Here is a 22,641-nt window from a genome sequence, read left to right as displayed (position 1 = left end):
TACCCTAGTTAGTTGTGCAGTAGAACAGGGTCTGTCCTGGCACATCCCCTTTTTTTTTTTTTTGGTGAACCCTTATTTTCTGTCTTAGTGACAACTCTAAGACAGAAGGGCAAGGGCTAGGAAAACAAGGTTAAGTGACTTGCCCAAGGTCACACAGCTAGGAAATGTCTGAGGCTAGATTTGATCCTAGGCGCTCCTGATTCCAGGAATGGCACTGTGCCACCTAGCTGCACCCCCTCCTCCTGCCCTTTTTATTCTTTGTTATAATAGATGGTTCTCTAGGAAGCAGAGAGGACTCACTGGGAAATGCAGATGACCAAAAATAAAGGCTATCAGGGGCAGCTGGGTAGCTCAGTGGATTGAGAGTCAGGCCTAGAGACGGGAGGTCCTGGGTTCAAATTTGACCTTAGACACTTCCCAGCTGTGTGACCCTGGGCAAGTCACTTGACCCCCATTTGCCCGCCCTTACCACTCTTCTGCCTTGGAGCCAATACACAATATTGACTCCAAGATGGAAGGTAAGGGTTAAAAAAAAAATAAAGGCTATCAATCAATTTTTTTGAAAAATAAAATATATAGGAATGAATTTTAAATTAAATTAAATTTTTGTTTCTTTTTAAAATTTTATTTAAAATTTTATCTTTATTTTATTACAGTAGCAAATTTACACCTAAGTTTTCCAAAGTTACACGATTCCTATTGCCTCCCTCCCCTCTTCCCTACCTGTGCCTGGAGTTGACAAGCAAAGGAATGAATTTTTTAAAAAAGCATCCGGGGCAGCCAGGTAGGTCAGTGGATTGAGAGTCGGGCCTAGAGATAGGAGGACTTGGGTTCAAATCTGGCCTCAGATACTTCCTAGTTATGTGACCCTGGGCAAGTCACTTAATGCCCATTGCCTAGCCCTTACTTGCTCTTCTGTTTTAGAATCAATATTCACTAAGACAGAAGGTAAGGATTTACAAAAAAGGAAAATAACATCCAACCTTTCTTTAATAAACTTGGGCAATGGGGAATCCTCTGTTTCCCTTATTTGTGGCATTTGTGAAAATTCTAAGCCTAGAACTGGCCTCCCTGTCTCTTCCACCCATTGGAGGAGCTCTTCTGATATCTGGAGACCATCCTATCTATCTGAATGGCTTTGGAGATAGCTTGAACCATCCCAACATCCCAGCCTTCCTTTCTCTAAGCTCATGTCCACAGATCCTCAAATGCCAGTTTCCAGTTTGCTCATCATCCTGTTTTTTCTCCTGCAGATTCGAGTTTCCTCACGTTCTTCCTGCACTACCAGGGGTGTGCCAATGTTTAACAACTGGCTGGGGGTGGGACGGGGAGAAATATATACCCAGGACATACTTGGTAAATTTAATCTGTATTATTAACATTTTTCTCCATCTCTTTCTTGAGTCGAAACAATCAAAAAAACTGGAGCTTGAGCTCTCATTTGTAGCATTTGCACATTTTCCAGATGTAAATGCTTCCAACTGAAGATTTAACAATCAGCTTCTCCAGCCTGCTGCTGTGTGGTTCACTGAATATTACAGATGGAGAAGGACCCGAGCAGGGCACATCCTGAAGATGGCTTCCTTTCTCTTCTGATGCTGTCTAAGATTCCATGTCACACTGCTGATTCCTACGGAGGTTTGATGTCCGCTAGACTAGAACTGTCTTTTCACACAATCTATTATCTAGCTTTTCTACCCTATCCTTGTACAGATGGTTTAGTGGGGGGAAGAAGCCCTAGTATAGAACTTTCCCCTCATTTTTAGTAAATTATATCTTACTAGATTTGGGGATCATCAAAGTTCCTTGAAAGTTCATCAAGGATCAGGTCTGCTTTTTGCTTTTTATATTTGTGTTCCTAACATTTAGCACAATGCTTGGCACAAGGCAGCCTCTTTAATAAATGATTGTTAAATTTAATCTTTCTGGATCCTCTCATCTAAGTTATCAGCTGCCTTTTCCAGTTTTGTACCATCCAGTGGCACAGGCCTCCAAAAACAAGACACTCTTATCTCCAGTCTCTGGCCATTTTCTCTGGCTGTTTCCCATTTCTGGAATGCTCTCCCTCCTCTAATCTATTTCCTGGTTTCCCTCATTTCCTTCAAGTCCCAGTGAAATAGGCTTTCTATGGGAAGCCTTCCCCAACCCCTGTTAATTCTGGTTAATTCTCTCAGTGGATTATCTCCTGTCATCATTAGATGATGAGCTCCTTGAGGGCAGGGGCTGTCTTTTGCCTTTCTCTGAATATCCCCAGTGCTTAGCACAGAGCCTGGCACATTAAAAGCTCTTAATAAATTGGCTGCCAATGTGATAAGCCCATTGTCTATGCTGTCATTCAAGTCATGGATAAAAGGCTAACTTGAACAAAGTCCAGGCCAGATTCTGGGGACCATATCAAAGAGATCCCTTCCAAATGGAATCCAAGAATCACTGACTAGCTAGCTGATTTGAAACATAGAATTTTGTCCACCAGGACAGCAGGAAGGCCTGATCTGCTGGTATATGATGGTCAAAACCTTTTTATTGGCACTGCCCCAGGGTCCTCCTTCCCCTCATCTCCCAGATTCTGGCTCAGATGGGAAAACCCAAGAGTAGTCTGGGGAAATGTGCAATGCTATCAAATGTGATGGCAGTCTACCTAAGGGGAAAGGAACTCTGCCTGCTGTCAGTCACCCAACAGGGATCCATAGCATGGGAGTTACAGAGAATATCAAGGCTGGGAGGGCCTTAGAACAGGGAATGTCAGAGCTAGGAAGGTTCTCAGAACAGAGGATGTCAGGACTGGGAGGAGTCTTAGAAAAGGGAATACCTGAGATGGGAGCTCAGAACACAGAACACTCGTGTTCCTTTCCCAACTGGGTAACTGACTAGTTAGGAATCCAGAAAGAAACCTTTTAAAGCTTTATTTTTCCTGTTTGGCCATTTCTTCACCCCTCTGGCCCTTACCAGGTGTTTCTGGGATACTCTTTAGTCCCTAGCACAGAGGGGGCAAAGAATATAGTGGGTGACTCAGTGATCTTTCGTGCGATGAAAGCATGAATCAAGAATGAAGGAATGAGAGGCAGCTAGACTAGAGAGTCAGGCAAAGAGACAGGAAGTACTGGGTTCAAGTTTGACCTCAGGCACATCTCAGCCGTGTGACCCTGGGCAAATCACTTAGCCCCCATTGCCTAGCCCTTACCACTCTTCTGTCTTGGAATCAATAAGCAGTATTGATTCTAAGACATAAGATAAGGATTAAAAAAAATAAAGAAAGAATGAACAGATGAAGTGGCCATTGGGAGCGACTCCCAATGGCTGCGGCAGTCTGGCCATGGGTATTTGGTTTTCTCCTCTAAAAGTCTCAAAGGGTGGGGACTAAAATTCTGTCCTGCTGACTCCTCGTTCTAGGCACTGCCAACCCAATCCAATTCCCAACAGCAGTTAATCTGTGACCTTGAAACTGTTTACAGGCTCAGCCATCTCTGGGGGCTGGTTCTGAGGAGTTTGGCTTCCCAGAACACACTGAAGAGGAAGGAGAGATGGGTCCTTCCACAGTCATCTGGCCCAGTCTTAGCATTTGTATAACACTTTAAGGTTTGCTAAGCACTCCAGACGTGTTTTGTCCCTTACGACAACGCCTGGGGATAGGTCCTATGATTATACCCATTTTATAGATGAGGAAACTGAGGCCGACTGAAGCGACAAGAGGGATTTGAACAGCTAGGAAATGTTGGAGGTAGAATTCAAAGTCAGGTCTTTGTGACTCCAAGCCCAGCCTGCAGACCTCTGCCTACAGTACTAAATAAATAAAAGAAATGACATCACTCTTCTCTTATGACAGCCCTCCAAATCTGTAAGTCAGATACCAAGGCCTCCCTCCGGTAGGCTCAAGAGCCTTGTGGGACTCCGATTGAAGGCCCTTCCCTATCCCAATTGCCCCCCTCTGGACAAGCCGCAGCTGATCAATGCCCTTCTTAAGCCCCGGTGCCCAGTACGGATTTACACTAAGAAGCTCTCAGGGGTTTTAAGGAGATCCTTGTTCCTGGGATCTGGTAATGAACAAGTTAGTGTTTACCCTGTCTGGGCTCTCCCTGATTCGATTTGGGGGGTGGGGGAGGAGGAGAAAGGAGAGGGAGATAAGGGAAGAGAGAGAGGGAAGGAGAAAGAGAGAGAAAAGAGAAGAAATGAAGAGAAGGAAGAAGGGAGGGGAGGGGACGAGAGGGAAAGGGATTTCAAGGTCAAAGTGAAAATACAGTAAGAAGAAAGAAAGAATTCAAATACTGAGGGACAACAGTCAGCATCACATAAGATTTAACAGCATAAAAAGGTAAAGAGGGGCCGAGAGAGAGAGAGAGAGAGAGAGAGAGAGAGAGAGAGAGGAGGAAGAATGAAGAATGAAAAGATAGAAGAAAGGCAGGGAAGGGGGAAAGGAGAGAGGATGGGAGGGGAAAGGAGTTGAAGACAGGGGAGGAGAAGGGAAAGGAGAGGAAAGGAGAAAGGAGGAGGGGAAAGGGAGAGGAAGGAAAAGGAGAGGGAACAGAGAAAAGAAAGCTTCTTCCTCTATCATAGAACTGGAAGGACCCTCAAGGGACATCTAAGTTTATCCATCTCAGCTTCTTGCCCTCGACCTCCCAAATGGTCCCATCTGTAGGCTTCCAGAGAGCAGGATGTGAAGACAGGAGTCAGAGCCCAGATAAACCAGGAGCACCCAGTTCAGGGGTCAACTGGCTGAATAAGCAAGAAGAAATACTTTAAAATTATCTAAAGCAAAGACTCTTAACCTTTCCTCCTTGTTGCTCTGGATCCCTTTGGCAGTAGGTTTGAGGAAGCCTACAGACTCCTCTGAGTCATGTTTTTAAATGGATGAAATAAAATAATTGGATTACAAAAGAAGCCAATTATAATAAAATGCAGTTATCAAAATATTTTTTAAAAATAAATAAAAACAAGACCCAAGATTCGGGGCTCCAAGTTCAAAACTCTTGCCTCAAAGCCTGACTTTCCTCATCTGTACAGTGTAGCCAGATGATCCCAAAGTCCTTACTGAGAGAGGCTGGAAAAGGGCAGGGAGGCATATTTAGTATAATGGAGAGTCTGCTACTCTTAGAAGACCTAGATTCCAGGGCAGCTACCACAATTTATCAGATGGGTGGCCTTGAGTAAGGAAAACATTGCCTCAGTTTCCCCTTTTGTAAAATGGAGAAAATAATGCTTACACTACCTCCCTGGGTCTTTCTTGCTACACAGTCACTCTTTTATTTTTTTTTTAAACCCCTTAATTTGTGCCTTAGAATAAATACAATGTATTGGCTTTAAGGCAGAAGATTGGTAAGGGCTAGGCAATGGGAGTGGAGTGACTTGCCCAGGGTCACCTAGCTAGGAAGTATTTGAAGCCAGACTTGAACCCTAGGTCCCCACCAACTGCAAGCCTGGCACTCTGTCCACTGAGCCTCCTGGCTGCCCCCTGGCTATCTTTGCATCATACCCTTCATTTCTCACCAGGCTGTACTCTTGGTTTCTCTATCATGCCACAGAAACCTCTTCATCTTAGAAGCTCACTCCAACACTGGAATTGATCCCCAGCAAGTCCAAACTGCCTCAACGTCCTCTCTCTTTAATTAGACGGACCCTCGCAGAACCCCCATTTAAGGAGAGCTTCTAGGCTAACCATTTCTTCCTTTCTCACCAGGCTTTGCTGCCAACTTCTTCAACCATACTAGTCTCCCCTTTCCTTTTATGCATTATAGTCTCCTCTAGAATAGAAGCTTCTGGAAGGCAGGGACAGACTCTCTTTTTGCCTGTATTTGTATCCCCAGCCCTTAGCAAAGTGCCTGACATTATTAAGGCTTAATAACATTAATATTAAATTAGAAATATATATATAATGAATATTATAAGCATACAATAACATAAACATATAATAAACAATATAATAAATATCATATAAACATATAATATACCTCTAATAAACCATAATACAATAAACATTTTAACTATGTAGCAATTAATAATATAGATCTATAATAAACACTATATTAATTACATATAATATAGTAATAAATGCTTATTTACTTCATCTTATATACTCATTGTGTGCTTAACACACAGGTAATACAGCATGTAACCTGTGCATGTTTATTTATTTATTTAAAAAAATTTTTTTTTTAAGCCCTTAACTTCTGTGTATTGGCTCCTTGGTGAAAGAGTGGTAAGGGTGGGCAATGGGGGTCAAGTGACTTGCCCAGGGTCACACAGCTAGGAAGTGTCTGAGGCCGGATTTGAACCCAGGACCTCCCCTCTCTAGGCCTGGCTCTCAATCCACTGAGCTACCCAGCTGCCCCCTGCATGTTTATTCTTTATGCAGTTAATGTGGGTATAATCTATGTGCAGTCTGTGTGTTTGCATATTCAATGTGTAATGTATCTGTGTATATAGAGATTCAAGGTTTGGATAAGATGGAGTGCCTGCCCTCATGGAGTTTACAGTTAAGACATTAATACGGGTAATTCTAATGCAGAATGTCGAGTAAGGAATGCATTGAGAAAGTGTAAACCAAAGTGTGAGCATGCCATTTTTTTTTATCTCTGGGTCCCCAAGAAGTGGTAACCACCTGAGGGCAGGAATTATTTTATTTTGGCAGTCAGGTTACTAAGTGGAGAGAGTGCTGGGTCTAGAGTCAGTTAGACGCAGATTCCCAAGTTCAAATCTAGCTGCATGACCCTGGGCAAGTCATTTCACCCTATTTGCCTCAGTTTCCTCATCTGTCAAATGAGCTGGAGAAGGAAATGGCAAACCACTCTAGTATCTCTGCTAAGAAAACCCCAATGGGGTCACAAAGAGTGGGACATGCCTGAAAAATGACTCAATAACAACAAAAATCATTTTATTTTAACTTTGTATCTCCACTGCTTTGCATAGAGCAGATCTGCTAGAAATGGGAGATAGGAGTTCATCCAGGAGAGAAAGGGAAGTACATCGGAAAGAACACTGGCTTTGAAGGCAAAAGAACTAGGTTCCAATCTAGCCACTGATTAATCTGTGTGACACTGGGTAAGTAATTTGACCTCTCTGGTCCTCAACTGTGGCCAAGTGGCTTGTAAAAGAAGTGAGGTAAATTGGATAGCCTTTGAGATACCTAAATCTATGGCCCTAAATTAAATTCCAGCCCTCTGGCACTTACTAAGCCACATAATCATGGGTAGATAAATCACAGGAACTGAGAGTTGGAAGGACCTTCCAAGGCCAACTCAAATAAATAGCTCTTTTTCATTGAGGAGCAAAACCTGGTATGTACTCTGTTTATGTTTTCAATTATTTTTTTAAAGTAGTATTTCATGGTTACATGATTCATGTTCTCTCTCCCTCCCCTCTTCCCTTGCCTCTCAGGGAGCTGACAAGCAATTCCACTGAGTTATACATGTATTATCTATTTCCATATTACCTATTTCATTTTTGTAATAGAGCCATCTTTTAAAACCCAAACCCCAAATCCTATACCCATATAAAAAAGTGATAAAGCAGATGTTTTTCTTCTGCATTTCTACTCCCACAGTTCTTTCCCTAGCTGTGGCGAGCATTCTTTCTCATGAATCCCTTGGGATTGGCCTGGATCATTGCATTGCCTTATTAGCAGAGTCAATCACATTTGATCATCTCACAGTGCTTCAGCTACTGTGTACAATGTCTTCCTGGTTCTGCTCATTTCACTCTGCATCAGTTCATGGAGGTGTTTCCAGTTCACATGGAATTCCTCCAGTTCATTATTCCTTTGAGCACAATAGTGTCCATCACCAACATATACCACAATTTGTTCAGCCATTCCGACACCCCCTCAGTTTCCAATTGTTTGCCACCACAAAAAGAGCAGCTATAAATATTTTTGTACAAACATTAAAAAAAAAATCTCTTTGGAGTTCTGTATATATTTTCTATAAGGTTACTTATGTCTGTATTGTTTGCCCCATTCGAATGTAAACTCCTAGAGGGCAGGGACTGTTTTCATAGAGTCCATTCTCTTCCCTGACACTGCCACCATCTCCTTGTCACCTCTCATCAATGGCCTGCTGGCTGGTCTCCCTGCCACAGCTCTCTCCCCACTGTAATCCAACCTCCCCTCCTTTGTCCAACTGATTTTCCTAAAGGCTGACCATGATGTCTTTTGACTCAAGAGCTGAATAGATTCATCAGCTCCACTCTTTCTTCCAGAGTCATCCAAGTCCAGTAGCAAGGCAAAAGTCAGGACAACTAGGGATGGCCAGGGATGCAATGGATGAGGTTGGGATCTTCGATTAGGGAGAGTGGAAGAGAATAAGCATTACCATAGCGCCTACTATGTACCAGTTACTGCACTGAGCGATTTTTTTACGAATAGGATCTCATCCGATCATCACAACAATCCTGGGTAGGAGCTATTGCTATTATGTCCATTTTACAGTTGAGGAAATCGAGGCAAAGAAAGTTTAGGTGACTTACACAGCTAATAAGCCGCAGAGCTCTCTCACACAGTGTCTGAGGCTGTATTTGATCTCAAGTTTTCCTGATTCCAGGCTCAGCCTTCTATCCACGGTGCCACCAGCCTTCTCAAAGCTGTTCCCTATTGCTTCCAGAATCAAGTATCAAATCCACAGTTTGGCTGCCAAAGCCTCTCATGACCTGGGCTGCTGCTCCCCCCTTTCCAGTCTTCTTACACCTTACACCCCCAAATACTCTTTGATCCTGCGTCACTGGCCTCCTAGCTGTTCTCAAACAAGCCCCTCCATCTCTCAGCTCTGGAGAATTTCTTTCTCTGTCCTGCATGCCCAGAATGCTCTCTCTCCTCAGCTCTGACTGCTGATCTCCCAGACTTCCTTTAAATCCCAACTAAAATCCTATCTTCTATAGGAAGCCTTCCCCATTCCCCTTGGTAAAAAGGCTTTACTTTCTCTCTTAATGGTTTCAAGGCAGAAGAATGGTGAGGGCTAGGCAACTGGGATTAAGTGACTTGTCCAGGGTCACCTGTCTAGGAAGTGTCTGAGGCCAAATTTGAACCCAGGATTTCTTTGCAGGCCTGGCTCTCTATCCACTGATCCACCTAGCCTCAATCTCTCTAATGTGAAGGATCTCCTTCTAGTCTCTGTCTGTCTGTCTACCTGCCTACTTATTGATTATTGAATTATCAATATTATTCATTATTGAATTAAATATTCATTATCTCCAATTTATCCTCTCTTTAACTTTATTACACATTGTTTGCAAAGATGTGCCCCACTCCTTTAGAATTGAAGCTCTGTGAGGGCAGAGACCGGCTTTTACCTTTCTTTGCATCCTCTGTGCCTGGTACAGCACCCATAGGTGCTTAATAAATGTTTATTGATTCAGTCACATGACTAATAAGTTTCAGAGCCATGATTCAAACCAGGTAGGCTTCTGACTTCATGTCCAGAGCCCTTTCCTCTGACTGCCATTATCTTCTCAAGGGCCAACATGGTATACTTTTAGGAAATAGAAAAGACGAACTCGTTTCACTTAGCCAGTATCGGTCCTCAGTTTCCCCATCTTTAAAATGGGAATGATAAACTCTACAGTCCCCAACTCTTAGGGCTATGAGGCTAAATGAGATCTTGTGTATATTTAAGGGCTTTATTCATCTTAAAGTTGTTTATAGTTGCTGAATTAGTTGGCACAAAATATCTTTTGCTTACTCCCTAGGAGAGAGCTTGGCTAAGTCACTTCTCTCTGGGGCTCAGCTTGTTCATCTATAAAATGAAGGGACCTACAGAGATGGCCTCTAGGGGCCCTTCCAGCTCTAAATATAGGACCCTAAGCTAGGTCCTCTCCTCAAGACACAGGTCTGCCTGAAGAGACCTGCACCCCACTGGAAAGCAGCCTGGAGTGGTAAACAGAACCCTGGACTTTGAGTTCCTGAGGACCTGTGTTCAAATTCCATCCCAGACACAGGTTAGCTGTGTGACCTTGGACAAGTCAATCGCTTAGTTCTCTGGGCGGGTTTCCTCTGTTTGCCTTTCACTGCTGAATCAATGACCCTGGGGTCTGAGACCCCCAGGTAATAAGGACCTGCCCAGGCAGATCCCTGGGATTACACAGATTTCTTAGCCCTAGACTAACACTAGTGTCCTTCTCAGCCCCGGAAGCCAAACTCCTCCAGCTTCTTCTTTCTGGGACTCTAATTCCACCTCCCAGTCAGAGGGCTTCCCCACAGGGTAAACAAAACCCCTTTGATATGCAGAAGAGCCTGGGAAGTCACTTCCCCTCCCTCCCCTCCTTTTGGGCTCGCCCTGGGAAAGAGCTGAGACTGGTGATTCCTGCTGAAGGGGGCCCACTTGGAGGGATGGAGGGAGATGGGAGGTGGGAAGAGATGAGAATTGGAGGGAGAGTGACAGACAGAGGATGAGGGGGAAGGAGAGAAACCATCTCAGATAAAATTAAAAACAACAGCGACGACGCAAATACTCTCCGGAACAGAACCATCAGGAAATGTGCCTTCATTTCAGCCCCTTGCTCACTCTCCTTTGCTCTCTTCTCTTCTACTTATTCTCCCTCCCTCCCTCTCTCCCCTCCTTCTCCCCTCACCCCCATCTCTGTCTCTCTCTGCCTCCTTCCCTCTCTCTCTGCCTCTCTTTCACTCCATCCCTCTCTCTTCCCCTCTTTCCTTCCCTATCTCTCTGGTTCCCTCACTCCTTCCAGCTCTCTGTCTTTGTCTCTCTCCTTCCTTCTCTCTCTCCCTCTCTTTGTCTCTCTCCCCTCTTCCCCCCCTCCTCCCTCCCTCTTTTCCTCTCTCTGTCTCTTTTCCCCTCTATCTTTCCCTTCCCGCCTCTCTTTTCTCTCTCCCTCTCCTTCATTCTCTTTCCTAATTGAAGGAAGTCTATTCCCTCCTTAATTCCTCATCTCTCCCATTCAACTGAGGGGGGGGGGGGGGGAGGAGGCGGGGACGTCAGCCATTTCCTCCAAGAAGCTTTTTTAATGGCAGCCTTGGGCATCAGTACCAAACAAGGAGAATCCACCAAGCTACTCGGAGAATCACCAAAAAATCAGAATTGACGTGGTACATACTGCCTCCCTTCATAGAATACAAGCTTCTTAAGGGCAGGACTGTTTCAGTTCTTGTGCCCAGAGCCTGTACTGTGCCTAGCAACAGCGAGAACTTAATAAATGTTTACTGAATAGGAAGGAAACTCCAAGGAGTCCAAACTATACCCAAACAGGAATCCTGTCTATACCATCCTAACAAGTGGAAGTTCAGATACCGCCCAAAGACCTCCAGGAAAGGGGAACCAATTACTTCCCCAAATGAGGCATTCTACTTTGGGAGTCAAAATCCAGGGGCTTTGAACCCTGTCTGTTTCCTGGGTCCCTTCGGCAGTAGGGTGGAGCCTAGGGGTCACTTCTCAGGATGATGTTTTTAGGTGCAGAAAATAAAATACATAGTATTCCAAAGGGAACCCCCCAAAAGCTAGCTAGCTATCTGTCTCTATCATCTATGTCTGTCTGTATATCTATCTCCCTACCTATCCACCTGTCTCTACCTATGTCTATTTATTTATCCAATCATTTGTCTAGCTTTGTGCATCTATGCATCTATCTTGATCTATCCATCTATCTATCTATCCATGCATTTGTCTGTCTGTCTGTCTGTCTATCTATCTATCTATCTATCTATCTATCCATCCATCCATTTATTTATCTATCTATCTATCAATCATCTGTTTCCATGTATCTATCCATCTGTCATCCATCTTTATCCATCCATCTATCTATTCATCCATTTATCTATTCATCCATTTATCTACCCATCCATTTATCTATCTATACTTCTATCCATCCATCCATCCATCCATTTATCTATATCTATCCATCCATTTATCTATCATCTGTTTCCATGTATCTATCCATCTTTATCCATCCATCTATCCATCCATTTATCTAGCTATCCATTTATCTATCCATCCATTTATCTGTCTGTCTGTCTATCCATCCATCCATCCATCCATCCATCCATCCATCCATCCATCCATCCACTTATCTATCTATATGTATCTATCCATCCATCCATCTATCCATCTTTCTTCATCTATCCATCCACCCACCTATTCATCTATCTATCATCTGTCCATCTCTCTACCTTTCTAAAAACAAACTAACTAAAGGGCCCCTCAAAGCCCCCAGCCTATCAGAAATAGCCTCAGTGACTTCCACCTTGCCTCTAACTAGCTTGACAGGGTCCCAAGCCGGGATCTGATCTGAAAGGAATAGCAGTATGTGCCAAGTGCTTTACAAACGATATCCCATTTGGTCCTCATCGAAACCCGGGGAGGTAGACAGCATTATTATGCCCATTTTTCAGATGAGGAAACTGAGGCAGACAGGGAGACAGGATGTGTCCAGCATCTTTATGGCTAGTAAATGTAGGAGGAGGCCAGGTAGACAGAAAGATAGACTGCAGAGTCCTTTTGGACAGGGAGTGCTGTAGTTTTGTCTCAGCACTTACTATGTGCCGGGATGCTGCAGAGATAAAGAAACAAACAAAAAAGGGCAAAAGGAGCTCCCAGTCTGCTTTCCTTACCTCCTCTGTCCCTCTTCATTACAAGTCCTGTCCGCCACGCTGCCACCAAAAGGGGGGAGAGCTTTTGTTGGGGGGAGGGGTTGGCTGGCTCTGACCCCCAGGCCTTGGATCCTTTCAATCACACTATGCAGATTCAGACACACACAGTCAGGGATGGACTCCCAGAGATGGCTGGGCAGACCTCGAGGAGAGACACCTTCCAGCTCACACCTACTGAAGCCAGGGGAGAAGACAGCCCAGGCTGGCCCCAGCGCCAGACGTCGAGGTCAGGCCAAGGTCCCAGCTGCAGGAGCTCCAAAATTTCCGGTTCTGAAAGTTGCTGAACTAAACAAAATGTTCCCCAGGACCCCTCCGCAGTTTACTTTCTCGGGGCCTCTGTTTACAGAGGGTGGGGGAAACCGGGGAAACGGAGGGAGGGAGGAGGAAAGTGTCCATTAAAAGGGTTCTAGGACAATCCCCAGATCGTACTTGAAAAGATTATTACAGAAACTCAGGGTTGGGAGGGGCTTAGAACTGAGAGTGTCAGAGCCAGGAGGGGGCTTAGAACAGAGAATGTCACAGCTGGAAGGGGGCTTAGAACAGGGAATGTCATAGTAGCTTAGAACAAGGAATGTCAGAGTTGGGAGGGGGCTAAGAACAGGGAATGTCATAGTAGCTTAGAACAAAGAATGTCAGGGTTGGGAGGGGGCTAAGAACAGGGAATGTCATAGTAGCTTAGAACAAAGAATGTCAGGGTTGGGAGGGGGCTAAGAACAGGGAATGTCAGAGCTGGAGGGGGCTTAGAACAGGGAATGTCGGGGCTGGGAGGGTCCTTGGACTAGAGAACACCGGAGCTGAATTAGGGCAGAGCGGGGCGCGGGGGCTTAGCGGAGGCACAATCAGATGTGCCGATGTTGCGAGCCGACGTGCGGGGCCAGATCTGGGCTGGGAGCTGCCCTACATAGACACACTTTCTCTGTCTCATCTCTCCTTGTCTCTCTCTCTGCCTCCGGCCCCCAAGGACGCCCCTTTGTAAGAGGCTCGCGGGGAGAGGAGTCTAACGGATTTAGGTCAAAGCCAGGCTCCATTCCCAGCTCCCAGAATCCAGGGAGGCCCCTCAGGGAGGGCTCCGGGCTCGGGGCAGCCTCCTCCCAAACGGGGCTGCTCGGAGGGAGCCCCGCTCCCCTTCTCGCTCCCTCCCGCAGACCGCCTTCCCGCACCTTCCGGTGAGAGGTCGCCGCTCTGGCCCCGCTCCCTGCACACAGCCTGACTGGAAGAAACAACACCAGCTTTCATCCCAGGGTCTTGGAAGTGGCTCCAGGAAGAGGATGAGGGGGGGAGGGGACGGAGGCGGTGGGGAAGGCTTGGAGGAAGGGAGGGAGGCAGAGAAAGAGAGTGTGAGGCCCCGGCTCCTCTGTGATCCCCCTCCAGACCCCGCCGCTGCTCCCAGCTCCCCCTGGGCAGGCTGGATTCCGAAAGAGGACAGAGGGTCTGTTTAGGCTGCGGATGGTCTGCGTCCCCACTGGGAAAGCGCGCGATGAATGAGCCTTCAGAGCTCCCCCTCTCTCCCAGCCCTGCCCAGCCTCCGGGCCTTCCAAGGCAGGGACTGAGGGAGAGAGGCAGGGAGGGAGGGACGTTCTCTGCCTCCAAGAAGCCAACTAGCAGCTGAGTCTGTTTTTGTATTTTTGGAGGGGGGGAAAGGGGGAGGGAGAGGGGACGAGAATGAAGGCTGAGGCGACCTGAAGACTCGAGCAAGGGTCCGAGGAGAAGTCCAGGGCTAAGGGTTTGGGGCTCATGTGGTCCTTCCCTAATCCCAGCCATTGCAGAGGGTTGGGGGATGGAGATGGAAACTGAGGCAATGAAGAGATGATAAGTATCACTCGCTTTGTGACCCGGGAAGGGTCACTTGAATCTCTTTAAACTCCGTTTCCACATCTATAAAATGGGTATAATGAGAGCCTACCTATCTCACAGGCTTGGTGTGAGGAACAAATGGGACAAAGTATGGAAACCAACTGCCATCCAAATGCTAGTCCTGGGTCCCCCTCCCTCTAAACGAAATGGCTTCAGGCTCCCAAAGGACTGGGGCACCTGCTAGGTGGAGTCAGGAAGATTCACCTTCATGAGTTCAAATCTGGCTTCAGACACTAACCAGCTGTGTGACCCTGAGCAAGTCATTTAATCCTGTTTGCCTCAGTTTCCTCATCCGTAAAACAAGTTAGAGAAGGAAATGGCAAACCGCTCCAGCATCTCTGCTGAGAAAACCCCCAAATGGGGTCATGAAGAGTCGGACACGATTAAAAAACAGCTCAAGGGGAGGGCAGCTGGGTAGCTCAGTGGAGTGAGAGTCAGGCCTAGAGACGGGAGGTCCTAGGTTCAAACCCGGCCTCAGCCACTTCCAGCTGTGTGACCCTGGGCAAGTCACTTGACCCCCATTGTCCACCCTTACCAATCTTCCACCTATGAGAAAATACACCGAAGTACAAGGGTTTAAAAAAATAAAAAACAGCTCAAGGATGAAACAACCAAAATGACTAGTTATAACAGGACCGGAGACTGAGAGTTAGAGGGAAGCTTCAATTCCAAACTCCTCCCTTTACAGGTGAGGAAACTGAGGCCCAGAGAACAGCAAAAGGCAAGTCGTAAACAATGAACAAGTTATTTGAATCTCCACCAGGAGGCTTCAGAATGGGAATGGTGGGAATGAGGAGGACTTGAGTCCATGGAAGAGACACAGAAACATACCTCTCTCCACTTCTTTGTAGCTGTGGGGGGTGCTGGGTGTAGTATACTGCGTGTAACAGGGGGCTTTGCAGACAGGTTTGGGAGACTCTGTGAGATTTATTATAAGGATGGCTCTCTGGGGGATGGGCGGGAAGACTACCGAGGGAAATGTGGGTGATGTCAAAACAAAAGGTCATTTTTTATTCTGACAATTTTGAGATTAGAGGAGAGTTCTGGGAGCCCTGCAATGAGGAGGTGGAAAGGGTATGAACAAGAGGGAAAGCTTTCTACTTCCAAAGGGATGATGCCCTGTCAGTCTCTTCTTCTAAGGCATCCTGAGCCCAAAGGGCTGAGGCCACAAGATTGGGGTGACGGAATCATCCATCTAAAGCTAGAAAAACCACAAAGATTTTGTTGTCCAGTGCTTCTATTTTACAGATGGAGAAACTGAGGCTCAGGGAACTGAAGTGCCCAAGGTCACTCAGGGAGAAAGGGGCAGAGTTGTTGGGATTTGGGCCCAGGGCCTCTGACTTTCCACCCGAGGCAGTGGTCTTTCCATTGTCTGAGGCTTGACAACAGAAATGATGGTGGTAGGTCAGAAAGGGAGAGAAAGACTAAGGTCTAGAAATTGAGAGAAGAGTAGACGAGAGTCTCTACCATCTCCCTTGGAGGCAGCAGCTTTTTTAAACCCTTAACTTCTGTGAATTGGCTCCTAGGTGGAAGAGTGGTAAGGGTGGGCAATGGGGGTCAAGTGACTTGCCCAGAGTCACACAGCTAGGAAGTGTCTGAGGCCGAATTTGAACCCAGGACCTCCCATCTCTAGGCCTGGCTCTCAATCCACTGAGCTACCCCACTGCCCCAGGAAGAGGTATCCTTTGCTGATTCATCTTTCAGTACTTATTAATCCATCCTCTCAAGGTCCCCTCCAGTCCCTAGTATCACCAAAACACATTTATTTTGTATTAATTTAGTATATAGTGTACCCCCCCAAAAAAGAGTGGAAGTTCCTTGAGGGCAAAGTTTGTTTCATTTTGGTCTTTGAATCCCCAGCACAGTGCCTGGCACTTAGTAGGTACTTAATAGCTATCTGTGAAAGGATCAATTTATCCTCATCCCTGTGCCAAACGTCACCCATCAGCCCCTTGTTCTTAGCTAACCCAGAGAAAAGAGGATCATCCCTGCGATATCCCTAGTGTGGCATAAAGGCTTTGGGGGCAGGGCATCCTGGCACCTGGCCCAGAGTCCAGCTCAGAGGAACTGCTTAATAAATCTTGTTAGTTAATTGACCAAAGGATCACTGAGCTGAAGATACCGTCTAGTTTTATGTTTCTGGCTCAGGGATCAGGACTTGCTCAGGCTCTCCTGGACAGGAGCATCCGATCACAGACTGAAAGCTGGAAGGAACCTTCAAAATCACCTGGTCCAACTCCTTTTTGATTTTCCGATGAAGAAGCAGAGGAGGTGATTTGTCCAAGGTCATAAAAGTAGTAATTAATAGAGTCGGGATTTGAACCCTCACCCTCAGATTCACTTCATTCCATTATCCCTAAGGAAATAATGTCTTAAGTCTAAAATTCCGTAGGTTAAATGCATCGCTAGCCAGGCTGCTTTTTGCTTGAAGACTTTTCCCCCACTCTGGGAACATTCAATGAGATCTACCTCCCCATTTTCCAGATGGGGATCATCAAGCCCCACTGGAAAGGAAAATATGCTAAAGCTCCTACTACTAAGAGGAATAGGAATGGCTCCCAGAACCGCAGGTAAGAAAGCTGGGCTTCTAGACATGAAGAGCTGAGTTCAAATCCAGTATCACTCACGAGCTTGAGCAAGACCCTTAATCTCTGTTTTTCTCAATTTCCTCAACTGTAGGATGGGGATAAATCATAGCACCTACCTCCCAGGGTTCGCTGTGAGGATCCAACAGATTAGATTGTAAGCTCCATGAGGGCAGGGACTGTCTTTTGTCTCTTTTTGTATCCTCAGCATTAGCACAGTGCCTGGCACATAGGAGGCACTCAATAAATGTTGATTGAATTGAATTGAAATACAAAATAATATTTGCAAACCTTAAAACACTATATAGACATTAGCTGTTATTGTAATATTAATCAGATTACTTATTATTATATTGTATATCACATAATATATATATAATATATAATATACTTATTATATTATATATAATGTGTATATAATATATATAGGACAACTAAAACTTGTGCAGTAGATAAAGTGCTGAGTCTGGAGGCAAGAAGGCTCATCTTCATGAGTTCAAATCTAGGGGGCAGCTAAGTGGTTCAGAGGATTATGAGCCAGGCCTAGATCTGACCTCAGACACTTCCTAACAGTGTGTTCCTGGGCAAGTCACTTAACCCACTAGCCCTGGCTCTTCTGTCTTAGAGTTGTTACTAAGCAAAGATTAAAAAAAAAAAAAAGTTGACTTTTCTAAGAAGTAGAGATGAGAAAGGAAAGCATTCCAGGTATGAGAGAAGACAGTGTGCAGGTGTGGAGGTGGGCAACGGCGTTCTGGGAATAGGAGAGGCCAATTAGGCTGAAAACAGAGAGTCTGAATTAAGGCAAGAAAGGCGAGTCAAATTATGGAGAACCCTCAAGTCCAGGCGGAGAGGTCTCGTACCAGAGACAACAGGAAGTTATCCAGGCTTACTGGGTTGGGGCATGATGTGGTCAGATCTGAGATTTAGCTTTTCTGCTTCTTGGAAAAAACCACCCAGACTCAGGAGCTGAAAGGGAGGCTTTATTTTCTTGTCAATGATGCCCTAAAGGAGAAACTCTTGACATTCGGGGACACTCTAGTACGATGCTGGTCTGCCGTCCCCACCATATTTTATTCTCTCTGCTTACATTCACACCCTCTGCTTCCCCCACTGCTGAACTTTCCTTGGCCCCTGAGCTCATCCTGTCCCTTCTGTTCCCTGCCTCAGTGAGCATGGCCCTTCTCTACCTTAAGGAAATCATTCCTCATCCTTCAGGACCACGTCTTGGATGAAGCCTTCCTCCCCTCAAGTTTCAAGTATAGTATCGAGATTCTCAAGGTTGGAAGGACCCACCCTGGGACAAAAATCCCCTCTTCATCATGCTGTTAATTAAGATTAAAAATGGGGAGTCTGGATGTAGATTTTTAATGGGGAGGTAGAGTTCTTTTTTCCTCACACAATCTTCAGAAGGTCTTCATTAGCCACTGCTTAAAGCCCTCCAGTGATGGGGAAAACCCTTCTTCCCTCTCCAAGCATTCCATCCCACCCTGGGACAGCCCTCACGGTGAGGAAGTTTTTCCTGAAATCTTGCCCAAATTGGCTTCTCTGCAAACGTTGCTCCTGGTTCTATCTTCTAGGATCAAGTGGAATAGGTCTGAGCCTTCCTTCCCTTCAAATACTGGACGATATCTATCATGCATGTCCGGGTTACTTTCTCATCCCATCTCCCATCTCTTGGGCACTTAGATTCAGAGGCCTCCGAGTTGGAAAGAGTATCAGACATTATCTAGCCCAGCGATACCCAAAGTGGGCGCCACCACCCCCTGGTGGGTGCTGCAGTGATCCAGGGGTGCAGTGATGGCCACAGGTGCATTTATCTTTCCTATTAATTGTTATTAAATTTTTTTTAAAAATGAATTTCCAGGGGGCTAAGTAATATTTTTTCTGGAAAGGGGGCGGGAGGCCAAAAAAGTCTGGGAACCACTGATCTAGCCCAACCCCTTTCATTTTATAGATGAGGCTACCAAAAAGGAAATGGCTTACCCAAGATCACACAGATATTAAGCACCCCTCAGTTTCTTAGGACTCCAGATCCAGTGTTCTGCCCATTGAACTTGGATCTGTACATATCTTGTCTTCCATACTAAGGACCAGGAGGTAGAGTAGGATGGAAGGAATCTTGCTTCTGGATTCATATTCTCCCTCTGATTTTAGCCAGATGACTTTCCCTTCCTGCCCTCCGTTTCCTCATCTGGAACATGAAGGGTTGTGACTTCTGAAGTCCTGTCCAGGTCTAAAACTATGACTGTGAATACTTACAAGATATGTGGCGTTGGGCCAATGACTGCCCTTCGATGGGCCTCAGTTTATTCATCTGTAAAATAAAGAAGTTGGACCAGATGACCTCTGAAGTTCTTTTTGCTCTAGAGATCTCGGACCATAACCCTCTTTTCTACCTATGATCTCCTTCCTTCGTCCTGCCCCTAGAACTATGGACACGGTGAGTACTTAAGGTTCAGGATTTGGTGAATCTAGAGGTTCTAGAACAAGTCATCCTGCTCCATCGAAGCAGGACCTCGCAGGGCCAGGTCAAGTGGCCCACTCAGGCGGGGATCTGATGCCTCCAGAAGGCCAAAAGGCAGTCAGGGTATGGCCAAGAGGGAAGAGCAGCTGCCTTCCATGGCAGGCTCCCACCTGGGCTGCCATCTTGGGTGCCTCTCCGAGTGGGAGGGAGCAAGAGACAAGTCTGGCTCCCAAGCCCTGGGCGAAGAGGGGGGCAGCGCCTAGAACACGCTGGGAGGCGCCTCTCCCTGACTGATTCCTTTTGTCCATTCATAAAAATGTCAGCGGCCAGTGCCCGGCTCTGGTGGCAGCAGGGTCTGAAGGTCTTCTAAACTACCATGTGCTTTCTCTTTGAGCAAGGTTGAATGTCATCTATTCAGCTCCGAATGGGAGTCTGAGGTTGGATTCTTCTCAGCCCTTTTAAAAGACAAGTTCAGAGCAAAGCCAGCACCCCGAGGCCCCAGTTACGCAACCCCACTCCCACCCCCACCCCCAGCTGCACGGGTCAGGCGCCAGGAGAGAGACAGCGGCCATTCAAAGCATGTCCAAGGACGATCCGGGATGTGAAGCTGGAAGGGTCCCTGGCATCATGTGGTCCAATCAATCCACTCAACTTACAGACGAGGAAACTGAGGCCCAGCAAGGTTTGTTTGTTTTTTAAATCATTTATAAGATCAATGATCTAAGGGACCTCAGGGGCCAACCCTCTCACTTTACAGATGAGGAAACTGAGGTCTAGCAAGGTTTTTAAAAAATCATTTATAAGATCAAAAATCTAAAGGGACCTCAGGGGTCAACCCTCTTGATTTACAGATGAGGAAACTGAGGCCCAGCAAGATTTAAAAAAAAATAATTTATAAGATCAATGATTTAAAGGGACCTCAGGGAGGCAGCTGGGTAGCTCAGTGGATTGAGAGCCAGGCCTAGAGACGGGAGGTCCTAGGTTCAAACCCGGCCTCAGACACTTCCCAGCTGTGTGACCCTGGGCAAGTCACTTGACCCCCATTGCCTACCCTTACCACTCTTCCACCTATAAGTCAATACACAGAAGTTAAGGGTTTAAAATAAAATAAATAAATAAATATATAAATAAATAAAGGGACCTCAGGGGCCAACCCTCTCATTTTATAGATGAGGAAACTAAGGCCCAGCAAGGTTTTTTTTTAAAAATCATTTATAAGATCAATGATTTAAAGAGACCTTAAGGGCCAACCCTCTCACTTTACAGATGAGGAAACTGAGGTCTAGCAAGCTTTTTTAAAAATCATTTATAAGATCAAAGATCTAAAGGGACCTCAGAGGCCAACCCTCTTGTTTTACAGATGAGGAAACTGAAGCCCAGCAAGATTTTTTAAAAAAATAATTTATAAGATCAATGATTTAAAGGGACCTCAGGGGCCAACCCTCTCATTTTATAGATGAGGAAACTGAGGCCCAACAAGAGTTTTTTTTTTTAATCATTTATAGGATCAATGATTTAAAGGGACCTCAGGGGCCAACTAACCTAACCCTCTCATTTTACAGATGAGTAAACTGAGGGCTAGTAAGGTTATATCATTTATAAGATCAAAGGTCTAAAGGGACCTCAGGGGCCAACCCTCTCATTTTACAGATGAGGAAACTGAGCTATAAAAGATTATACCACTTATTAGATTAGAGATTTAAAGGGACCTCAGAAGCTAACTACTGTAACCCTCTCATTTTACAGATGAAGAAACTGAGGCAGACTGATTTCCAGTACTGGGTACTTTTCCCCTTCTCAATACTGGCCTTATTATATGGATGTCATATCTTCAGTAGAATGTAATCTCCTGGAGGGCAGGGGTGATTTGTGGGCTCAAGAGAGTATCTCACAAGTAACAGATACTTAAAATAAAAACAACTCTTACCTTCTATCTTAGAATTAATAGTAAGTATTGATTCTAAGGCAGAAGAGTGGTAAGGGTAGGCAATGGGGGTCAAGTGACTTGCCCAGGGTCACACAGCTAGGAAGTGTCTGAGGGCACATTTGAACCCAGGACCTCCCCTCTCTGGGCCTGGCTCTCAATCCATTGAGCCACTCAGCTGCCCCCTCCTCCCTACATCTTAATTAACATTTGCTGAAATGAGTTCAATTTAGCTTTGACATTAGGATAAAAACAAAACAAAACAAAGAGCGATAATACCCGTATAACTCAGTGGAATTGCTTGTTGGCTCTGGGAAGGGAGAGGGATAGAACATGAATCATGTAACCATATGAAAATACTTTTTAAAAAAAGGTATCAGCCCTGAATAAAAATCAATCAGTAAATAAAAACAATACAAACGCCAAACACCAGAGGATGAGTTCATTGGCCACGGAGTTGGGGGGGTCCCACTCCCCAAACCCCTCATCCATGTGGGCTTTCTCTTCAGATCTGGCTTTGAGCGGGTTAGCTGGGAAACAGGAATTGGGGGACACGAATCCTGCCTTGCCTTGGCTCTGTTTCCCCATCTGTCTGAGCAAAAATGGCAATTCCCATTCCTCTAGGCCTTGTGTTTCCCAAAGAGCTTTTCTTCACACAAGGAAGGTCATACCAGGATCATTTCTCCCAGTTTTACAAATGAGGAAACTGAGTCCCAGGCTCCTCTCTCTAGACCCGATGCATTAGCGGCTATGTCTGAGTAGCCCCGCCTCCTTTTTTAGGACACAGTTGGTGCCGTGTCCCCCAACCTGTCATTAAGCAGCAGAGGGTCTTGCCGTAGGGGAGGGGTGGAGGGAGACACAGCTGTGACTCCCCTTCGGCCACCCTGCGAGCCAGGATTTGAATCGAAGGTTTCCCGGGTTGACAAGACTGGTTAGGATGCTTCCCAGGGCATCGGATGGGGAAGGGAAAAGCCCAGGTTACCTCGGGGCTCTGAAGGTACTCAGCACAGTCAGGGCTGTTTCCAAGGTGATACAGATACAAAGGCTAGAGGAAAACCAGGGCCTTGATGTGAAGCGAGATAACAGGTCCCCTGGGGGCCAAGCTTCAGAGCTGCCTCAGCCCTGGGCAAATGGCTCATGGGTCCCCCCTCCACCATCTGCCTTGCTAGTTCCTGTTGTTTATCAGATGGTCTGCTGGTTTGATTTTCTTTGAAAAAAGGGGGAAGAGGGAGGG

At 45.9% G+C, this 22,641-nt stretch overlaps 1 protein-coding gene across 1 annotated transcript in view; it reads right to left on the bottom strand.

Moving 5' to 3' along the window:
• Positions 1-9,310, bottom strand: part of SH2B3 (SH2B adaptor protein 3) — a 40,780-nt gene extending 31,470 nt beyond the window's left edge. The window contains exon 1 of the mRNA XM_044685420.1: positions 9,274-9,310. Within this exon, the coding sequence (XP_044541355.1) occupies positions 9,274-9,310 (37 nt within the window). The remainder of the gene's footprint in view (positions 1-9,273) is intronic.
• Between the last annotated feature and the right edge of the window lie 13,331 nt (positions 9,311-22,641).

Source organism: Gracilinanus agilis, chromosome 1 (genome assembly GCF_016433145.1).
Source record: "Gracilinanus agilis isolate LMUSP501 chromosome 1, AgileGrace, whole genome shotgun sequence".
NCBI lineage: Eukaryota > Metazoa > Chordata > Mammalia > Didelphimorphia > Didelphidae > Gracilinanus > Gracilinanus agilis.
This window is presented reverse-complemented; position numbering and strand designations above follow the sequence as displayed.